A 23,796-nucleotide genomic window follows, 5' to 3' on the forward strand; every position below is an offset into this window, starting at 1 on the left:
GAAGTGGCACCTGGTGTGGTCTTCTGCTGCTGTAGCCCATCTGCCTCAAGGTTGGACGTGTTGTGCGTTCAGAGATGCTGTTCTGCATATCTCGGTTGTACTGAGTGGTTATTTGAGTTACTGTTGCCTTTCTATCAGCTGGAACCAGTCTGGCCATTCTCCTCTGACCTCTGGAATCAACAAGGCATTAGCGCCCACAGAACTGCAGCTCACTGGATACTTTTTCGGACCATTCTCTGTAAACCCCAGAGATGGTTGTGCGTGAAAATCCTAGTAGATTTCAGTTTCTGAAATACTCAGACCAGCCCGTCTGGCACCAACAATCATGCCACATTCAAAGTCACTTAAATCACCTTTCTTCCCCATTCTGATGCTCGGTTTGAACTGCAGCAGATCGTATTGACCATGTCTATACACTGTAAAAAATGCAGGGATCCACACAATTCATTCATGTTGACCCAACACAAATCGATTAAGATAACTTAACACTTTTAACAAATTTATGCGGATTGAACATAAAAAAATTAAGTTGTCCAAATGAAACCTCAAGAATTGTGTTGTTTCAAGTCATTTTAAATAAGTAGTCTGAACAAGCAAAAATAAATATTTTTTGAGTGTATGCCTAAATGCATTGAGTTGCTGCCATCTGATAGTCTGATTAAAAATTTGCATTAACAAGCAGTTGGACAGGTGTACCTAATAAAGTGACCAGGGAGTGTAGTTCAAAAGACAAAAGGAAATAAGTGCTGAAATTATTTAAATACCCCTTGAAAACGTTTGTAACCCTTTGGTTTTAAAGGATAGTTTGCCCAAAAATGAAATGAACTTAATTATTTACTCACCCTCAAGTGGTTCCAAAGCTTTATGAGTTTTTCATTGTGTTGAACCTAAAAAAAAATATTCAGAAAAACAGCTGAAAATCATTGACTTCTAGTAGAAAAAATCCATATGGAATGGTTACAGTTTTCCAACCATTTTTTAAAATATAACAAGCTCGTAAAACTAAAAGGTTGAGTTAATAATGACTATTATGCTGTGTGGTTAATATCTATGACTTTTTTATTTTAAATTAGTGCTTTGTGATGGTTGTTCATGTTTGATCTGAACAGTCAGCTCTTCCTCAGAAAAATCCTCCATGTCCTGCAAAATTTCCAACATCTTCTGCAGATTTGAACCCTTTCCAGCAGTGATTGTGAGATCTATCACACTAAGGACAAATGAGGGACACCAAGGACAAATTGCTCACTGATGCTCAAAAAGTAAACACAAGTCATTATAAGAGTATACATTTAGGATAAATTGTATGTCTTTAGGGTATGCAGGTATCTTCTGATATTTCCGAAGGGCAGTACTAATTAGAAGTAAAATATTTGTGTGTGTGGTTATGACAATATGGATTCTGCTCTAAATTAAACTGAAATGAACCCAAGTCAAACATTAGAAGTGTTATATGGGGTTTTCTACTTCTACACTCAGATTAAGCACAAATTTACTCGATCAATTGGTTATTTCCATCGCCAATTTCACACTTGCAGCTTACAATGAGTTTGTAGTATTATTCATTTTAATAATCACAACTTTTTTTGCTTAAGGGAGATGAAACATGCTTATCGACTTACAAACAAAATAATTGTTACAAATAAAACCCTAGTATTTGTAGTAAAACTGATTATAAAAATGCACGCAGTATCAGTACGCAGATATATTAGGGAAAAGTGGGGACGGCTGTAACATGGGGCAGTTGCAACAAGACGTATTCCTCCATTCAGGAATGAGCTAGTGATGATATTCAAATTACATATTCTCAGTTAGACCCGCCTTCAATCGGAGAGAAATCAGCCACATGTGACCATTCCTTCAGTATAAAACCCATTTTGAGGTAAAAAGGTTTTTTTTTTTTCATACAGTCTAATCATGCATATAATTTAAATCATTGTTTTCTTAGCTTTAATTAAGCGTTAAAGCTATTGTATCTACCTAGCATAGACTGTTTAATCAGGGTTGACGTGCTGTTGCAACTGTCTCAAATTACAAAATTCATTTAAAAGCTTGCCATATTAACAATGTAACAATTTTAATTTTTATCACAGTGTCAATGTAATTTAATTTGAAAGAATGAATTGATTTATTTCAAAGTTCAAAGAGTTTAGTAAAGGTTCAATCTAGATTTTCAGTAAAAATCAGATTTTTGTTAATTTTTGTAGGCCTGATAATTGGTTGTTGCTTGTTCTTTTAATAGTCTGTATTCATACGGCCAATTTAACATATTTAACATTTGAACCAATTTACATTTGGTCTGTTTACCAAAAAATACAAATAAAATCCAACCTGATGTTTTAGAATGTTGTTTTATTATTACATTTTAATGAATGTTGCAACTGTCTCTATGGGTTGTTGCAACCGTACCTCTGCTCATGCTCAGTTGCTACATTTGACTTTGTCTGTTCAAGTTATATTTCTCAGCAAACAGTCCATTATGACTGCAGAAATGCATAACATGAAAACATTAGTTTTGCTTTTCTACATTTACCATAAAGTGACAAATTAACCATTTGGTTGAGTATGTTTTTTAAAAAAATATTACAAACACACTAAATATTTTTCATGGCACCAAGTAACTTAACAAGTACAAATAACTTTGTAAAGTTAGGGTTCTTAGAGGGTAATATGTACAAAAAGTGTGCTTACCTTGCAAATTATCACGAAAAACAGTTCACATGGCAGGGGTGATGTCCTTGTTTTTAACTTCAATGGTAGGAGTCAGTGACAACTCGTGGACTTTTTGGCATAACATGCTTCAACCAGAGGGTAGAGATGGCTCAATCAGGTTTAGTTAAGTTAGGTACTCCTCTAAATAAAATACAGTTAGTCAAAATATGATCAATAATTTGGTCGAGCAGGCAGATAAAGGGTTAAATTATGCACATTATCATATGTACACATATTATAGAAATGTGGGTGGCTGTCCAATAGATGTGGGTTTATTAGATAAAACATTTTGGGTTTCCACAAAAAACTCTCAGAGAAACTGAAGGAAATGCAAATAAGTGTTGCAACTGTTCCCATGTTTACTATAATACCAACATGGTTAATATTTTTATGAACGCACTTTGAAAAGTAAACAAATTCTAACTATAAAGGAAATTGTTTAATACATAACTTAAATAGCTAAATAAACCTGTTAGCTATGTTATAAATATGTCATTTGATCAGTATTTCTACAAACAGACTCACTATTGGTCATTACTCTACCTGTGCTCGCTAAATTCACATATGAAAACAAAACGAAAGCCTTTGTCAGAACTTTCATTCAGACGACTACAGCAAACTGTTGAATTATTAAACAGTAATAATCGCTTATCTGAGCACGTGAGATCTATAGAAACTATTATTCACGAAGCTTCAGTCCATATAAGCTCTCTGAGTACAGTACATCCAGCTTTTATGTCTTGTTTACTTTGTAATGAACCTCGTGTGATGTAACATTAGGTCATTCAGATATTTACGTCCGCTGAGCTCTGAATAAGAAAGTGTGGTCTTTCCTTAGCGACATATTTACATCAACACGTCCGTTTCTGTTTGTGTTGCCACTAGAGCTGCAGTGCTGCGCCACCACCGGAGGAAGTGAAACTCCGAGGTACCTAGCAGGCGTGGCCAGAGGTGAGAGCCGACCAATGTAAGAGCAGGATTAAAATAGAGCCTTATAAAGGCGAGGTGAGTGAAGCTGAAGCGGAACCGTCCAACAGTTCATGTCATGGTGTTTGGTAAAAAGGACTGAGACAGGTAATGTAGGCAGGAACACCTCACTGAAACGCTGTTTATTATTAGAAACTATCATATAAAGTTTATAAAGTCGTAATAAGAACAATTACCACATCTTTATAGTTGTACAGCACTGTTTTGAGGACAAAAAGCACGTTTGAAGGGAGGATACGTTTATATGTAGTCACCGATATATAAAAATACTACATTCCCACTTTTATAAGCTTAATATATCATTTAAAGTCGATCACATGTTTTCCATACAGTTTACACCTGCATTTACTGAAACAATGTGACTGATTGACAATGTTTTCAGACTCTGCACTGCTGCGCCTCCTACAGTATTGTTTTTGAAGTGCAGCTTTTTTCAGAACGTTATTAAAATAATATATGACTGGTATATTTATAATAATATGAATGAACTTTTCCTGATGCTTTCTTCTGTTTTTGCTGTATTGCCTGAAATGAGAAAGATAAAATGGGTTAAGGCATCACCTCAAAAATATTACCTAAATATATAGGCATGTCCATGTATTATTTCACTTTATAATTGTTATGAGAGAAGAGTTTGTACACTTACAAACAGGATCTTCTGTGACTTGAACTACTGTGACTTAAACTAAACTACAACTTCGTCTGTAATTCAAACCACACTGAACTGAACTAAACTGAAATTCAACAATGAAAACTGGACTGACACAGTTTCTAGAACTTTCTATGTTAAGAACATCTATGTTAAGCTGCTTTGACACAATCTACATTTTAAAAGTGCTATGGAAATAAAAATGAATCAAACCTACTAGGCTATGAACCCCTATAAACTGCAGCTTTAGACTGATCTGGCTGAAACTGATCTTAAGATACATTTTTTGTTTTTCACAATTTCATTATCAATTTAGAAATGAACAAGTTTCCTTTTATTATTTCTCAAATGCTGCAAATTTGTTTGTGAAATTAAAATATATTTTGTCAAATAACAAAACTAAACAATAATTTTAAAACAAATTCCAAATCAAATGAAAACAAACGAACAAACTAAGACTTTGCTGTTTTCAGCTTGGATCTTTAATTATTATTATATATTTTGTTGTTGTTGTTGTTGTTATTATTATTATTATTACTTAAAGCAACATTAGCATATACATTTTTCTGGCACAAGCCGAGATTTCTGCATATTTATTCACTGTACATAATCTTCTGCTGATGAACCCCCCCAATAAAAGGGAAACTTTCAACTGGGGAAAAAAGAAGACTTCACTAGTGATGTAACGTATCACAAATCCCACGGTTTGGATCACAGTACGGTTTTGAAGCTTGGACCATTTTTTGGGTCAGCAAATTTAAGTTACATTGCATCTCGTCCACTGACCAAGATGGCGCCGATGACGATGGCAGCCTCCGTGTCGTACTCTGCAGTAGTGTTTGTGTTTTTGTTAGTTTGTCCTGTCTCGAGTCATATTCCTACAATTAGTTTTACCAGAGACGAATTGTTGGACATTCGGGCACATACACCACCGAATATTTTTCCATACCTGGTTTTCCATTGTCAAAAAAGCTCAACAGAGGCTGTACTTTCTTCGTCAGCTGAGGAAGTTTAACCTCCCAAAGGAGCTGCTGAAACTGTTCTACACCTCCATCATTGAATCAGTCATCTGCACATCAATAACTGTCTGGTTTAGCTCAGCTACTAAATACGACCTTCAAAGACTACGTCGAATAGTTCGGACTGCTGAGCGAATCACTGGTACAACCCTTTCTACTCCCCAAGAACTGTACTTATCCAGAGCGAGCAGAAGGGCTGCCAAAATCACTCTGGACCCCTCACACCCAGCACACTGCCTCTTTGAACTTTTACCTTCTGGTCGACGCTACAGAGCACTGCGCACCAGAACAGCCCGACACAGAAACAGTTTCTTCCCTCAGGCAATCCATCTCATGAACACTTGATGATAATAACTGTGAAACCAACATCACTACTTGCTATACACTTTTATACACATATACACTTATTTAACAACACACTTTACATGCCAATTTGCACATAACAGCTGCACATATAACGTTGTATATAGTAATAAATATGTACATACACTTGTCAATCTGTATATTTGCACTCACTACTTACTTCTATTTTTTAAAATACATTTATTATCTGTTTTTTGTCCTGTCTCTGTTGCACTGTAGAAGCTCTGTCACGAAAACAAATTCCTAGTATGTGTGAACATACCTGGCAATAAAGCTCTTTCTGATTCTGATTCTGATCTACATGCCAACTAATTCTCATTAGATTATAATAGATTGTTAGATTAGGGTTAGGGTTAGTGTAAGCTGACATGTACTTGCAAAGTTTCTTATAGTCAGTTAAATGTCTGTTGAAGCAGCAGTATCAACAGACATTGAGCAGACAGTCTACTAATACTCAAGTGGACCTTCAAAATAAAGTGTCACCAAAAAGGGAGGAGACAAATGTCATTTGCTTTTCATTTATACAAAAATATTACTGCAAAAACCACTGGTTTTAACAAATGTAACTTAGAACCTGTAATATTAATAAAAATAAAAAATCAAGAAAGAACCAGCTGAAAAAAAGGAAAATATTCAATACGAAACATGATCTTAGCTACTGTTACTGACAGTGCTAAATATAGAAATCTAACATCTTGTACAACATATCATATTCATTTTCAATTAATGATTCAAAAATTTAGAATTTCTGAAAGCCTATTTAGTGAAATAATTATGATGGTTGTTTGTCGCCACCTACTGGTTAAATAATGTAATTGCTACAACATTCACCAGCATCAAGTTCCATTAAACGGTGATTTTAATCTTTACCATAAACATCAGTGATTATATCTGAACTATAAACTGTTATCCTCCCAGTACTGCTGTGTTATTTAATTGTTTGTAACTAACTGAAACGGTGTAAAAGCTGAATCTCTCTCGATCATAAGCAGATTTGAATGCAGCGCGTCGAAGGATTAATAAACATATACAAATCATTATTATTTATCACTCATGTTGCACGGGTTTAAATTGAGATCACAATCTTTTATTGCTTAATTGTGCAGATTTACACCGAATGCATTAATGCAGGCTAAACAAACAGTGACAGCAAACATCTTTAATTAATAGCCGATGAAAGCATTTACGTCCCACCACAACTTTTTCCATCATCATTATATTTTACAGGGAAGCCAAAATGCTTTCATACATGTTATTTGAATGATGTGGGAGGCGATCTCCCTGCAATTGTTATAAATGTTGGATTAACCTACAAGTTCAAAAAAGTTAGTAATCCGCGGGTCACTTGCATTCCGAACTGTGGGTTGTGATTCGTACTGATCACAGACTTTTATCTCAGGATGATGATTTTCAACTGAAGTGGAATATTAAATAGAGGGTGGGTTTTATTTTTGTGCTCCTCCTCTCATCTTTCACTTGGAGCAAACAGTTGAAGTAACAGTTGAAGTAACAGTTGAAGGGGCGTGGCTAAGAAGATTGTGACATCATAGGATTAAGGACTGCCATTCCAGAGCAGAAGCAAATAGTCCGTTTTTGATTAAATATTACCAAAACAAACCATTTATTTCAATGGATTAACTTGCATGGATTAATTGTTCACATGAAGATTAACAGTAAAATAAACAGTGTAAATTTTGATTTCACGCCTACTTAAACAAAAAAAGAGATCCTGTTTACCTGTAATGGGAAACTGCAGTTTATTCTTTGATCTGAAAGGCCTCAAATCTTTGGTTAGTGACGTCTTGAATGAGCACTGTGGAAGAACAATTCAAATACTGTTCAAAACATGTATTGTTCATATATTTGATGTATGTTCATATATTTGAAATATCAGTGTGTTTGTACTGTTTAAACAATTATTTCAATGTTAACTTTTAAAAACTGAAAAGCGTTCACTCACTGTCGAGCACCATTCTTGCTACATATCTCCTTTCTAAAGTATTGCCGACTTCTTCCATCAGCCGAGGGAGGAATCCGGTCTCTATATCTGAAGCAGAGATAATGAACTATTATTCTCTAGACTGTAGACTGACAAAAAACGTGTTCATTTTTGAAGAGAAATGAATGTGGAAACTTGCCTCTCTGCACAGGGTCATAGAAGTAACCACAATCCCTCAGATTGGAGTAGACCGAGGGCAACAAGTCAGACAAATACTGCTGAGCAAATGCCCTCGCAGCGATTTTATCAGCTGTTTCCTTTTCTTTTTCCAACACTGCCTTCTGCTGCTTTATCCGGTTCTCCTGCATTGAGGAAACAACATTAAAAACACAGAAAAACAAGAAGCATTAGCAGTCAGATTTGTATTCTAACATAATTATTTATATTAGAATTAAAATATTGAAATTCTTATTTTATTTTAGACTTTTTCTATTTCTTTATTGTGTATTAATGCTTAGATTTTTGTACTTTTTAATGAATTATTTTCCCCAAATATTTTATAGTTTTCCTTTTAATTAAATGTTTTCTTTCTAATTATTATTATTATTATTATGCACACTTTTTTATTTTGCACACACAAAATTGGACATTTTCATATATTTGTCACTCAAAAGGACAATTTAAAATGAACTGAAAAAGCTAAAAGGCGATTGATTGTTCAAATTAATGCTCCCTAAATCTGAAAACAAACAAACAAACAAAAACTAGTGCTGGGCAAAAATTAATCGTGATTAATCTCATCCAAAATAAAAGTTTGTTTTGAGTTGAATTTGTGTGTGTGTACTGTGTGTGTTTATTGTGTATATATAGATTAGGGGTGGGCGGTACACCGGTGTCATAGTCATCACCGGTGTGACATTGCGCCACGACATGGATTTTCTAATTCCGTCAATACCGTAATAAATCAATTATGCGCCTTGAACGGCTGCATTTACATCAATAATAGCTAATTCTAAATAATACGGCATTCAATTTTCTTCAAATGTTCAGTTGTGGTCTGAATACATGTCCTTATACTACAGGGCTCGAAATTGCAACCATTTTGGTCGCATGTGCGCCCGAAATTTAATCTATGCGCCCTCATAATATATTTGGGAGCATTTGATTTTCTCTATAAACTTGCTGAATCGCTCTACGCTGCCACTGTATTGGTTCATATTAGCTGTCAATCACTCAACGCTTCCCGCTGTCAGATGACAGGGAGCTTTTGTTACTGCAGGAAAGGCAAACGGCTGAAGAATGAAAAGTACACAGGTTTGCAAACCTCACTTAAAGTTATAATAATAATAATTATAATAATAATAATAATAATAATAATAATAATAATGGCGCAGATGACAGCGATCATGACATGAGGTAAATGTTGATCCACCAGCTGAGATCAATCGAGTGTTTTCGGAGGAGGTGCCCGAATCTTGTTGCGTTGCTTTCACTGCGTGTTCAGCGCAAATGTCCGCTAAATATAAAATCTAACACTGTACACATCATCGCCAAAGAAACTCGTCTTTACTAAGTTTACACTGAAACTACGGCTCATAACAAAGAGCAGTATTGCGCCGGTGGTCATCGTGAGAATCCTGCTCTGTCTGTTCATAAATTGGTGCCGCTTTATTCCACAAACAGAGAAAAATGAAGATCAGCTCATAACGGGACGGAGCATTTGAAATGACACAAACCGAAACCAAAACTTAAAGAGTGATAGAAGTGAGACTTTTTTTGTCCGTTCTTCCTTGAGATGTATATTATTTTGCTATTTAAAGTAATACCATGATATTATACCTTCACCGTTCAAAAGATGAAAAATATTGTGATATTAATTTTAGGTCATGTCGCCCACCCCTAATATAGATACACACAGGCATGCATAAATTAAATTTAGATGTAATATATTTGTGTATATTAGGGATGCAGCCGATACTGAGTACCAATCTCTTGTCAAGGTGATCAGCCGATACTGAATACCAGTTCTGATGCTTCAAGCTTCATTTAGCTTTGCAATCGCATAAAGCACATTTTCCATTTAAGTATAATTAGTCTACTTAAATGGAGATTTCTCCTTAACTAAAAGTATAAGTGATGGATGTTGCAGATGATCGTTTCTTATGACCAATTAGCATGGACAGGTCATGGTCAGAAGCAGGACATAAGTCTATAAACTACTGTTTATTGCAATAAGTATATTAAAAGTTAATACATATTCATTAAACTCAGAATTAGTAGCCCTCCTGAATGATTACCCCCCCCCCCCCCTGTTTATTTTTTCCCCCCAATACCTGCAATTTTTTTCAACACATTTCTAAATATAATAGTTTTAATAACTAATTTCTAATAACTGATTTTCTTTTTTATCTTTGCCATGATGACAGTAAATAATATTTGACTAGATATTTCTATACAGCTGAAAGTGACATTTAAAGGCTTAACTAGGTTAATTAGGTTAACTAGGCAGGTTAAGGTAATTGGATACGTTACTGTATAATGATGGTTTGTTCTGTAGACAGTTGAAAAAAATATAGCTTAAAGGGGCTCATAATTTTGACCTTAAAATGGATTTTAAAAAAATTTAAAACTGCTTTTATTCTAGCCGAAATAAATCAAATAAGACTTTCTCCAGAAGAAAAACTATTATCAGACATACTGTGAAAATTTCCTTGCTCTGGTAAATATCATTTGGGAAATATAAAAAAATAATAATAATAAAAATAAAAGGGGGCTAATAATCCTGACCCTAATATTTCCAGCCTGGTTTTAGTGAACTTGCAATATTGTCAAAAACACAGAACATCACTGTGCCAATTGTGATCTGTTCTCTTGCTCATTCAATCTCATTGCCATGATTTCTGGGGTTTTATCTAGTTTGCGGGCGCCGCGGAGCCACTGTGAATATGGCGAGAGACTGGCAGAGCTTCTGGTAGAAGTCATAAGATTGGACAATAGATAGGTGTGATCACTCCGCACATGTCACAGCATCTCCAAGCACTGGATATACAATGGTTGCAACAAAGAGACCATCACTTGCGTGAGTTGCACCAATAAACTGTATAAACCGGGTTCGCACTGCATCTGTATGCATTTTAGCTACTGTGACACTCACGCAGCAATCATTCCCACCCAATGCATCATTTATCTCCTCACATGTTGTACCTGCTGATGTATAAACTCATAAACAAACACTTGCGATCGGTTTATGAGATCAGCCAGATCATCGAGTACCTATTGAATCATTAAATGTTATTATCGGCTGATACCGATCAATCGAAGCATCTCAAGTGTATATGATACAAATTATATATTAATTTAAATATCTTTGTAACAATTTTTTTTGTATAGTTTGGTTTCTATGTATGTATGCTTTTGTATCACATATACATAATAAATATAATACACACACATATATTATATATAATGAATTGTATGTATTGCTGGGTTGTGGAACCCAGCATTTTTACAGTGTATCTAGCTATTAATGACAGCTATTTACTTAGTTATCCAACAGAATCTCTTACAAAATCATGACAGTCTCTGCTGCATCCCAGACACCAATATTGGAACAATTATTAAAAGCTAAATCACTGTCTGACTGTCAGCAATCAGGCATGAATATAAACATTTTTATTACAACACACTGTGAGCAGATATTATACCATTTGTTGTTCGGGTATCATTTGCACCCAAAAATTGTGACTTTAGACCTAACAAGCGTCTCGTTTCATGCTTGAACATCTAAATGGCTGCTTCAGTTTATTTAACTGAATACATTTTGCTTAAATTAGTTCATCAATGCTGTAAAATGAATGTCCAAAATCATCCTTTCACTGAAAATGCTAAAAAACACTTGCCGTGCATATATTCCATTAAAACCACAGCATCACCTAGTAACACTGATTGTTTTTGGCTGCACTCGGAAACTTTCACATGTCTTGGACCATATATTTATTATACTTGAATTCATCGTTAATAGTAAATAAATAAATAGATTGCCATTCTCACCTTCTCCACACGGAGGCGCCGTTCCCTCTCCTCGAGCCTCTGCACCTCCACGAGCTCAGCATCTCGGATCTCCTTGAATGCCTTCTTCTGCGCCCTCAGACTGTCCAGCTCCTCCTCCTCCATCACCTCCAGCAGGGCCTGCTCGATTGTCTTCCCCACTAACACCTGCAGCATGGGCTGCACCTCCAGGTCAAAGTCAAACAGCTGCACACAGAATAAGAATTGGTTATTTATTTTTTACTGATTGTATTAAGGAAGGAATAACTGAAAACAAGTTGTTGAAATATTAGAAATTCAGTAATTATTTAGCATATAAGAGTCAATTAGTTCGTTCATACCATGGTTACCAAGATAAGATTAGTCTCATTCAAAGCCTATTGTTTTGATGTGATTTTTGATTGTTGTAGCTGTCAAATAACTGAAATCATTCAGCGTAGTAATAAGGAACTGCGGTCAAAACCTGTCTGGAGCCACTTTAGCTGTGCACTTACTGCACAGATTAAAATGTTCATCAGCCAATCAGAATTCAGCATTCATCGAGTATAATTTGCTCTGCATACTGTATTCACTTTACTGAATGCAACAGTTGTTTAAGGTTATTTTATTTGCAGATGATACGAGTATTTTTGTTCTGGGGATAATTTACCAAAACTTATGGAGTTGATTAAAACAGAAATTAATAAATTAAATTTGTGGTTTGACATAAACAAATTGTCATTCAATCTAAGTAAAGGTTATGTTATTTGTGAAATTAAAAAGTAGTCATAACATAGATTTACAAATTGATAATGAAGTTATAGTAAGAGTATATGCAATTAAGTTTCTTGGTGTTGTATAGGATCATAAAATTAGTTGGAAACCTCAAATAAATAATGTGATTTTTTAAAAACTGTAGCAATAGTGTATAAAGCAAGATTTATCCTGGACAATAAATCAATGTATATATTATATAACACTCTAATGTTGCTAATAATGAGTTAATGTGTTGAAATTTGGGGGAATACATATAAATGTACGATCCTTATGTACAATGCAGAAAAAAGTAATTAGACGGATAGAAATGCGAGGTATTTTGAGCATACAAATCCTTTATTTTTTAAATTGAAGATGCTTCAGTTCAATGATATGGTTAAATTTAAAACCGCACAATTTATGTTTGAAGCTAGGAATAAATTACTTCCGAAATGCATACAAACGTTTTTTGAAGAAAGACAAGGGGGATATAATATGAGAGAAGAACAACATTTTAGGAAGTTGAAAACAAGGACAACTTTAAAAAGTTTGTGTATGTCCATATGTGGTGTGAAATTATGGAACAGTCTAGAACAGATTCTCACACAATGTCAGGATATTAATCAATTTAAAAAGTTGTATAAATATATATTAATAAAGGAATATAATTATGAAGGTGCTTGAAAAAAGGATAAAATGAGAAAGGTATGATGAAATTTTAATTAATGGCTGTTTGCAGTACTATGTATTTTTTTGGGTCTATGTTATAAATAGTAAATGTACAAACGGAATCAAACATATAATTTGTCTAAGATGCCAAAAGGATAAAATATGTCTCATGTAAAAAGAAGAGATAAGTAAAAGAAGTAATAGACAAATGATGTATGTGGTAATGTGGTGGGAGAAGCTTGTGCTTCATCCCGCTCAGGTCCGGATTGGCTAATCGGGCCGGTCCATTTTTTGGCCGCGAGGGCCGGTGTCCCCAGCCTGATCTCACGAGAAAATGTAAGTATTTTACGTTTTGTCAGTTTAGTAGCTAATTCGTACGAATTCGTACGAGTTCAGTCGTACAAAATTATACGATTTTAAAAAGGAGGCGTGGCACCTAACCCCACCCCTAAACCCAACCGTCATTGGGGAATGAGCAAATCATACGAAAATGTACAAATTAGATCGTACGAATTCATACGAATTAGCCACTAAATCAAAAAGTTACGAATTGCCGTGAGATTGTGTTGGTGTCCCCGCTTGCACTCTCAGCAGTCGCACTTTTTTCGTTTATTTATTTATTTATTTGACCATAGCCTCACTCTTTTTAACCATTATTTTGCTGCAGCTCCGCTCTTTTTATTTAATTTCTCGCAGCCATGTGACCAAAATGCAGCCTGCAGGTTCATGATGATGTAACTATCATTCGACCCCAAACAGCGCCACTTTAGTGAATATAAGAATTCGAATAATGGATCGAATAATGGACTGGATATCTATAAAGAATTTCGCACAGAATATATATTCAGATATTGCAGGAAAGGACATTGTGATGTTTTAAAGAATAGTGTTGGAGATGTAGCTACCCTTTAATGTTCTCATATTTATGTGTAACGTGGATGCTGAGGCTTTGTTTGAATCCAAATGCGGAAGTTTATTAAAAGGGTGAGACAGAGACATCAACGTATTAACAGGCAAATAGTTGGTAACAGGAAAGCAGTCCAAACCAAGCGACAAGCAAAGGGGCAAATCCAGAAGACGTAGTAAATATGCAGGCAGAGGATCAGTGCAACAACAATCAGTCCAAAACAGATCAGAAGGGCAAAGGCAGAGAACGTACGTGGTCAAGGCAGGCAGGATCATATACAGGAAAACAGTCATGAAAGTCACTTGGAACAACGCTTGGTAAGGCAGGTAAACTGGCAATACTTCGCAACGAAGCATGGCCTGAACACTCACTGAAATACAGGACAAACAGGAAGTGACTGCAGAGGGAGTGAAGCTAAGTCAGTAGTTGGGCGAGGGCTCCCTCTGCTGGCGTGGCGTTACATTGTGAAAAACATTTGAAGTTCTAAAGCAGCTGTTTCCTTGAAAAACGACGTGATAGTGTCATTAGAAACTGAATTGGAAATGATGTTATTTTAAAATAGTCTGTCGTGAACTGGAGTGGGCCGGTCTAAGGCTTGAAACTCCTGGGCTGAAAAGGAGTCCCACTCCGGCCCTGATCCCGCTCCATTTTCAACCATGTTGAAATGTATTTTTGGTTAAAGATATTTTATGTATGATATTTCTGTTCGAAAATAAATTAAATCAAATCAACAGCTGTGATGAGCAGATAGTGAGTTGAGACAGATAGCAAGACCAAATTGATGTGTATAAAGTAATAAAACTCTTTTTAATATCCTGTCAACTTAAGTGAAGTTTTGTTTTCTGTGTATGACGCACCTCTCCCTCTTCTATCTGTGTGGCCACATCTCGTCCGCTTTTGGCTGGGATGAAGAGTGGAGTGGCCGGTTTGTCCAGAAAGAAGTCTGTTTGGCATTCCACGCTGACCTCCTCTATACGATCACTCAGCTCTTCCAGATACAACTCTAAAATACACATCACATCAGTGACTTCATGACTTGATTTCTGGCTTAATCACATACTGTATGTTATCAAACGTGAAGATGCTTGCCCATTCTAGGATATACACTTATGTGAAAGGAAAGGTTTGGTCAGTGATGTTCAAACTGTCCAGTAAGTTTAATACACCACTCTGAAAGTTTCTAGTATGCTTAGTAAGACCTAGATAAACTGATTTAGGAGTGTTTAATTAGGATAGGAGCTGAACTATGTTGTTGTGTAAGAAATTGTCCCCTATAGACGAATTATCATGTTTGTAAATATTCAGGAAGCACGAGCAGCTAGGTTGCAGAAAAAAAACGGGAGCGCTAGCATTTAAAGCGAGGGAATGACATCCGATGCGAGTTTGTTGTTGTATTAGAGATAAGTTATATTGATTACATATTATATATATTATTTACATAATGCTTTCAGCCTATTATAACAGCTTGTCACCCAGTGATAAGCACAGTGATACGGCAAAATTAACTTTAAAGTGAGCTGCGTTCGTCTGACAGGTCCATCTGCAATAGCACCCTCCCAATGGATATTGGATAAGACGAAATGGCCAAGCATCCAGCCTGAAATGTACATCGCTCATGAAACTCCAAGTGATTTTACAAGAAAGAAGTTAAAGGCCTACAAGTCTTTGAATGCCAACAATTTTGTTCTGTGTGGTCATGTGCAAGAAATAATGTTCCATGATTACTAGATTCAAAACTTTGTAGTGCTAGAAACCGAGGTTCTGCCTAGCCACAGTTAAGGAAAGAAGCAAGACAATGCAATGGGCCAAAGTTGGCCCATGAAGACCTTTGATTTGGCCCACCGTTCCATCTGAAATGATGGGAAAGTTTGGGGAAAATGCCTTCAACAGAGATCGTCATTTTGAATTTTACATAACCATTTGTTTGTTTGTTTAATTGTTGAGCTACAAAAAAGCAAACTGAAATTAAATGTTTCAATTAAATGAATCAGATTTTGTAAAAAAATTTAAATTAGGGCTGGGCGATACGGCAAAAATGCAATCTCGATAATAATTTTCCATATTGAATGTTAACGATATATATTTTGATATAAGTTGTTTATGCTTCCAGATTTAAAAGAGTACCCCTACAATGACTGAAGCCCAAAAATTAGAGGGTCCATAACATATTTTCAGCCGATACATTTTTGGTGGCCGAAAATCTGATACATCTTGAATTTATCGAATTAGATACATCTCGAAAATTCGATACATCTTGAATCTACATCTCGGTGGGCGAAAATTCGATATCAACACACTTTTAGATTGCCATTGTTGCACATATCTGCTGTGTGATTGGCTCTTAGATCAATATAGAGTAAAGAAGCCCAGAACGTATCATTGTTATTGACATAAATTCTATTGTGATTCGATATAATATTATTTATCGGCCCAGTCCTAGTTAAAATGTAAATACTGTTACGTGACGGATAGAAGACAATGCATTGAACTCCATTGTGGTATAAATGAGATTGTTTGTTTTTTATTGTAAGAAGTTCATTGTAAAATGTAATGTATATATATATATATATATATATATATATATATATATATATATATATATATATATATATATATATATATATATATATATATATTACATCTATAAATATTATTATATATTTTTTTATATTAAATATTAATAAATTAGGAAATTACCTCAGCAACTTTAATGTAATACCTTTGGCCCACCACCCTCAATCAAGTTTGGTTTTTGGCCATTCATAAGAAAAAGTTTGGGCACCCCTGCCTTAGATGGACCATATGATTCAACCTGAATTCCAGAAAAGTTGAGACTTTTTTATAAAATCAATAATATGCACTTTTCTGATTTTCTTTATTTTATTTAATTGACAAAAGAACAGATTTCCAGTGTTTTCATTGAGCAAATTAATTGTATTCCGGAAATATGACCATATTTTGATTTTGATGCCTGCATCACACTCAACAATGGGACCTCAATTTATTTTGCGAAGACATTCACTGCAGCTGCATCCAATATTCCATATATATAGGATGAAAAGTAGTACAGTGCATCTGGAAAGTATTTATACTGTAGCTCTTCACTTTTTCCACTTTTTTATGTTACAGCCTTATTCCAAAATGGATTAAATTTATTTATTTCCTCAAAATACTACACACAATACCCCATAAAGAAAATGTGAAAAATGTTTTTTTGAAATTGTTGCAAATTTATTAAAAATAAAAAAACCTGAAAAATCACATGTACATAATTATTCACAGCCTTTCCCGTGAAGCTCTAAATTGAGCTCAGGTACATTCTGTTTCCACTGATCACTCTTGAGATGTTTCAGCAGCTTAATTGAAGTTCACCTGTGGTAAATTCAGTTGATTGGACATGATTTGAAAAGGCATTCACCTGTCTATAAAAGGTCCCAGGGTTGACAGTGCATGCCAAAGCACAAACCAAGCATGAAGACAAAGGGATTGTCTGTAGACCTCCGAGACAGTATTGTCTCGAGGCACAAGGCTGGGGAAGGTTACAGAAAAATTTCTGCTGCTCTGAAAGTTCCAATGAGCACAGTGGCCTCCATCATCCATAAGGGGAAGATGTTTGGAACCACCAGGACTCTTCCTAGAGCTGGCCGGCCATCTAAGCTAAGTGATCGGGGGGAGAAGGGCCTTAGTCAGGGAGGTGATCAATAACCCGATGGTCACTCTGTCTGAGCTCCAGCATTCTTCTGTGGAGAGAGGAGAACCTTACAGAAGGACAACCATCTGTGCAGCAATCCACCAATCAGGCCTGTATGGTAGAATGGCCAGACGGAAGCCACTTCCCGCCTGAAATTTGCCAAAAGGCATCTGAAGGGCTCTCAGACCATAAGAAACAAAATTCTCTGGTCTGATGAGACTAAAATTGAACTCTTTGGAGTGAATGCCAAGTGTTACGTTTGAAGAACAGCAGGCAGCGCTCATCACCAGGCTAATATCATCCCTACAGTAAAGCATGGTGGTGGCAGCATCATGCTGTGGGGATGTTTTTCAGCAGCAGGAACTGGAAGACTAGTCAGGATATAGGGAAAGATGAATGCAGCAATGTACAGAGACATCCCGAATGAAAACCTGCTTCAGAGTGCTTTTGACCTCAGGCTGGGGCGACAGTTCATCTTCCAGCAGAATATTGACCCAAAGCACACCGGCAAAATATCAATAGAGTGGCTTCACTGTTATTTTTCAGGTACAATTTTTTTTTATATGAATTTGCAACAATTAAAAAAAAAATTCACATTATCATTATGGGGTATTGTGTGTAGAATTTTGAGGAAATAAAAGAATTTAATCCATTTTGGAATAAGGCTGTAACAAAAAAATGTGGAAAAAGTGAAGCGCTATGAATACTTTCTGGATGCACTGTATGTATGTAAAGAGTAGTACGTCCAAATTTATAGTACTCATAAAAGTGTAAACAAAAATGTACTTCTACTACTACTACTACTACTTACAGCGACAACGGACAGTTAAAAAGACAGTATAGATGACAAGACATTTCAATTTAAGCGCTCTCATAGACAGCAGCTAAGCACTACATCAGGGTGTTTGAGTACTACTACTACTACTACTTAATACTACTACTTAATACTACTACTTAATATTACTACTACTACTACCACTTAATACTACTACTACTACTACTACTACTACTTAATACTACTACTTAATACTACTAGTTAATATTACTACTACTACTACTACTACTACTACTACTACTACTATTACTTAATACTACTACTACTTAATATTACTACTACTACTACTACCACTTAATACTACTACTACTTCTGCTACTACTAGTACTTATTACTACAACTATTACTACTACAACTACTACTTAATACTACTACTACTTAATATTACTACTGCAACTTAGCTACTTCTACTAATACTTAATACTACTACTACTACTACTACTAGTTCTACTACTACTTAATACTACAACTACTACTTAATATTACTACTATTACTACTAGTACTAGTACTACTTCATATTACTACTGCTACTACTACTACTATTTCTACTACTTAATACTACTACTACTTAATATTACTACTACTACTACTACTACCACTTAATACTACTACTACTTCTGCTACTACTAGTACTTAATATTACTACAACTATTACTACTACAACTACTACTTAATACTACCACTACTTAATACTACTACTTAATATTACTACTGCAACTACTACTTCTACTAATACTTAATACTACTACTACTAGTAGTTCTACTACTACTTAATACTACAACTACTACTTAATATTACTACTATTACTACTAGTACTAGTACTACTTAATATTACTACTGCTACTACTACTACTATTTCTACTACTTAATACTACTACAACTTAATATTACTACTACTACCACTTAATACTACTACTACTTCTGCTACTACTAGTACGTAATATTACTACAACTATTACTACTACAACTACTACTTAATACTACCACTACTTAATACTACTACTACTTAATATTACTACTGCAACTACTACTTCTACTAATACTTAATACTACTACTAGTTCTACTACTACTTAATACTACAACTACTACTTAATATCACTACTATTACTACTAGTACTAGTACTACTTAATATTACTACTGCTACTACTATTTCTACTACTTAATATTACTACTACTTAATATTACCACTGCTAATACTACTTCTGCTACTACTAGTACTTAATATTACTACAACTATTAGTACTACAACTACTACTTCTACTTCTACTTAATACTACTACTACTACTAGTTCTACTACTTAATACTACAACTACAACTTAATATTACTACTAGTACTACTTAATATTACTACTGCTACTACTACTACTATTTCTACTACTTAATACCACTGCTACTTAATATTACTACAACTACTACTACTACTACTTAATATTACTACTGCTACTACTACTTCTGCTACTACTTAATACTACTACTAATACTACTAGTTCTACTACTACTACTTAATATTACTACTAGTACTACTTAATATTACTACTGCTACTACTACTACTTCTACTACTACTTAATACAATTACTACTACTACTACTACTTAATATTACTACTGCTACTACTACTACTTCTACTACTATGTAATATTACTACTGCTACTACTACTACTACTTAATACTACTAGTACTTAATATTATTACTATCACTAATACTATTACTACTTAATATTACTACTGCTACTACTACTGCTACTACCTAATACTACTACTACCTAATACTTCACTACCACTACTACTTAATACTACAACTACTACTACTACTTAATACTACTACTACTTAATATTACTACTACTACTACTCCTTAACTACTACTACTACTGTTTTTGTGACAGCTAGTAGGTCACATGAGAATACCAACACGGCAAATGTAGTATGTCCAGATTATACACATATAAAGAACAATTTTAGAAGCCACAAAAATATGCAGCAAGTGAAGAGAGTGTGTGTGATTTTTGGATGCAGCCTAGAGTACCTGTTTGCACATCTATGTTCTTTCTGCCCTCTAGTGGGTCTGGTGTTTTTGAATTAAACTGCTCCTTCAGCCGTTTTCTGGACATGGCTCTTCTTCTGGCCTCTTGCTGCTGCTGTCTGAAGAACTCCACTGGGTCCGGCTGAGATGTCTGTTAAACAAATGTATTTTAATAGTCGACTGTACTTCAATCATAGTACTGTAAGCATGTGTTGTGTTGTAGTTCGTTAAAATAATGAACTTTTTATCTTTGTTTTATTCTCTGCACTTATAATTTGCTGGCATCAGTGGTTCCAGGAAGAATGTTTCAGAGGTTTTTTATTCAGCATAAGGTTTTTTATTGTGAATAAGAATTATTTAGATTTTTCTTTATAAATTAAGAACAAGGAATTCTTTAATTAAAGTGACATTTTACCCAAAAATTCAAATATACTCACCCCTTTTTCTCATTATAACCCTTTATGAGTTCATTCATTCATTTTCTTTTCGGCTTAGTCCCTTCATTAATCTGAGGTCGCCACAGCGGAATGAACCGCCAACTTATCCAGCATTTGTTTTTCCAGCTGCAACCCATCACTGGGAAACATCCATACACACTCATTCACACACATACACTACCGACAATTTAGCTTACCCAATTCACCTATAGCACATGTCTTTGGACTGTGGGGGAAACCAGATGCAAAATCCACACAGAAATGCCAACTGACCCAGCCGAGGCTCGAACCAGCAACCTTCTTGCGATCATGAGGCGACCACTGCTAACCACTATGCCACCATGATGCCCCTTATGAGTCTAAAATAAGATATTTTAAAGAAAACTGAAAACCTGTAATCATTGACTCCATATTAGGAAAATGTGGAAGTCAATGGTTACAGGTTTTCACCTTTCTTCAAAATATCTTCTTTTGCGTTCAACAGAATAAAAGAAAGTCAAACAGGATTGAAACTAATCAAATTATGACAGAAATCACTTTTTTTGGGAAGAACTACCCCTTTAAATGTTCTTCAGGGACACAAAAGCTCACTTTTGGACCACATATCTGTATCTAATTGTATAAAAGATACTTCTATTAGTTTATTAATACTCACAATGGGAATGATATGTTGAGCATATGTGTTTCCTCTGACAACACGTCGGTCATACATGATGTTTCCATAACTGCTCTGCTCTTCATTTCTGCATCATTGTGAGGACAAAGTACATTATAGAAACAATGAATAAATTGTAAAAAATTTGATTCACATTACTTTGCTCCTCCAAAAAAATATATATATATATATAAAAAATGTGACATGCATTCAATAATGTACCATTTTAATACAAAAGATGTGCAAACTGCAATTATATAATGCTCGTTGCTCATTCGCAATAATAATAATTCAGTCACGTCCAAAAATATTTTAATGATATTCTACTATAACCCAAAGAACACTACATTACTTTTGCAGTTATTATTACTGCAGTGAGTTATTATTACTACAGAAAAGATATCCTGACAACATAATGTCAAAAAGTATGATTAGAAGGCTTGTGTTTTATGATGTTTAACGTTATAGAACTAACGTTACTTGGGCAAAATTTGTCTCGTGGAAAAATATATTTTAAATGCATGATCTATGAGTTACATGTAATGTGTTTAGACTATTTAAATAGGCAACATATGTAAGCTGAAGTGAGATGTGGTGTGAGACTCACAGTGACGGATCAGCCTGTCTGTATTTGGGGCGGTTGGGAACCGCACGCGGACGGCTGGAGAACGTGTAAACCCCACTCTGCGTTTCGTGTTGTGCCTGTAAATTAGATGCCATTTCCATTTGTTTCTGGTGACAAAATGTGTTTTGAGACTGAAACCTTCAGCCTTTGAGCTGTTGAGAGACTGTTTCCCGCATCAGCGGTTCCTGCAGTTGTTGATACTGTTACCGTGGCAACTGTATCCAACAACTGCAGCCTGCTTTGTTTACTTCCGGCCAGAGGTTGCTAATTAATTCGTGTAAACGCGTATGATCTCCTTAAGAAATGTTCGAATTAATAATTGTGTCAATAACTGTCTGAATAACAAATAAGGGGACACAACCTTTTCAGACCTTGCGTCCATTGTAATGGACATCCTATGTGGTCAGACGTTTTTCTTCCGGAGCATTTGACAGAATTTAAAGCCTGATACACTTGACTTTTATCATCTATTCAAATGGCAGTAATCGTGTTAACTGAAAAAAAAAAAAAAACCATTCACTACGCTGAAGCACAGCAGCACTTTGTTCCAAAGGTATACAGCATTTTCAATAGTTTTATTCACGGTTATTGGTGTGTTTATTTAATAAATTGTATTGAGAAAAGATGGATTTTATTTACTAAAAAAAGTTAAAAATCATTTGTTGAATTGCAATCTTTAAATCGGGATTAAAAAAAATCTGTCCAATAAAATGGACAATGGATTTAGACATTAATCTGTGTTTATTATAATGGACAGTGGGATCTATAATTTGCAGTCTCTAAAACTGAGTTTTTCAAGTTTGTAATTTAGGAGGAATCTTCAAGAAGGCTAAGGATTAACATTTTAAAATTTTATTTATTTACTTATTTATTTCAAGTTTGTTGTTGCAGTACAACTGTGTTTTGGCCTGTTTCAGAAAGCAGGTTGAAGGTGCAGTACGTGATTGTTTTCAGAATCGTTTTTGTTGTGCTGGTTGAAAGTCTCTTCACATTCCAGTAGTAAAGATTAAAGTACATGATCTAAATGTATTTATACTGTATGCATTTTTATATTCTGGGTAAGGCATAAGACGAAAGTTCATCCAATTAAAATTTGCTGGGCTGATAATTCCCATAATTCTAATAAATAGCCCAAACTGTCTGTCAGCAAATGCAGATTGAACAACTGCAACTATTTACGCAGATCTGCTGTTTGCGTGTGCACTGATGCCGTGCGTTCATGTGCACACAAGACAGTGACAACGGTAAAAACATGCTGAATCAAAACTTTTTATATAATTTTGAATCAATATTAGAGTTACTTTTGCGCGCTGGAGGAAGGACGACACCATGGCTGAAGTATTTCTTTTAGACAGGTATTGTTCTGTTTTAACTCTTTTAGTCACGCAAAGCTGATGTAGATTTAGTTGTTTTAAGAATGGGCTAAACAGCCACTAAAATCCTCCAGCGAACGTTTAATGTGACTATTTTCAAATTCATAAGGGACCTTTTCATTATTTCATA

The 23,796-nt window shown here is 35.0% G+C and overlaps 1 protein-coding gene across 1 annotated transcript; it reads right to left on the bottom strand.

Moving 5' to 3' along the window:
* Positions 1–3,787: 3,787 nt before the first annotated feature.
* rsph3 (radial spoke head 3) lies at positions 3,788–22,473 on the bottom strand. Its single transcript, XM_056480683.1, has 9 exons — positions 22,276–22,473; positions 21,669–21,756; positions 20,580–20,727; positions 14,882–15,027; positions 11,717–11,920; positions 7,866–8,028; positions 7,688–7,774; positions 7,465–7,540; positions 3,788–4,221 (listed from the first exon to the last, which is right to left on the bottom strand). The coding sequence occupies exons 1-8, from the start codon at positions 22,392–22,394 to the stop codon at positions 7,485–7,487; spliced, it is 1,011 nt and encodes a 336-aa protein (XP_056336658.1). The 5' UTR covers positions 22,395–22,473; the 3' UTR covers positions 3,788–4,221; positions 7,465–7,484.
* Positions 22,474–23,796: the final 1,323 nt, after the last annotated feature.

The sequence above is a fragment of the Danio aesculapii genome, chromosome 20 (genome assembly GCF_903798145.1).
Source record: "Danio aesculapii chromosome 20, fDanAes4.1, whole genome shotgun sequence".
Lineage (NCBI taxonomy): Eukaryota > Metazoa > Chordata > Actinopteri > Cypriniformes > Danionidae > Danio > Danio aesculapii.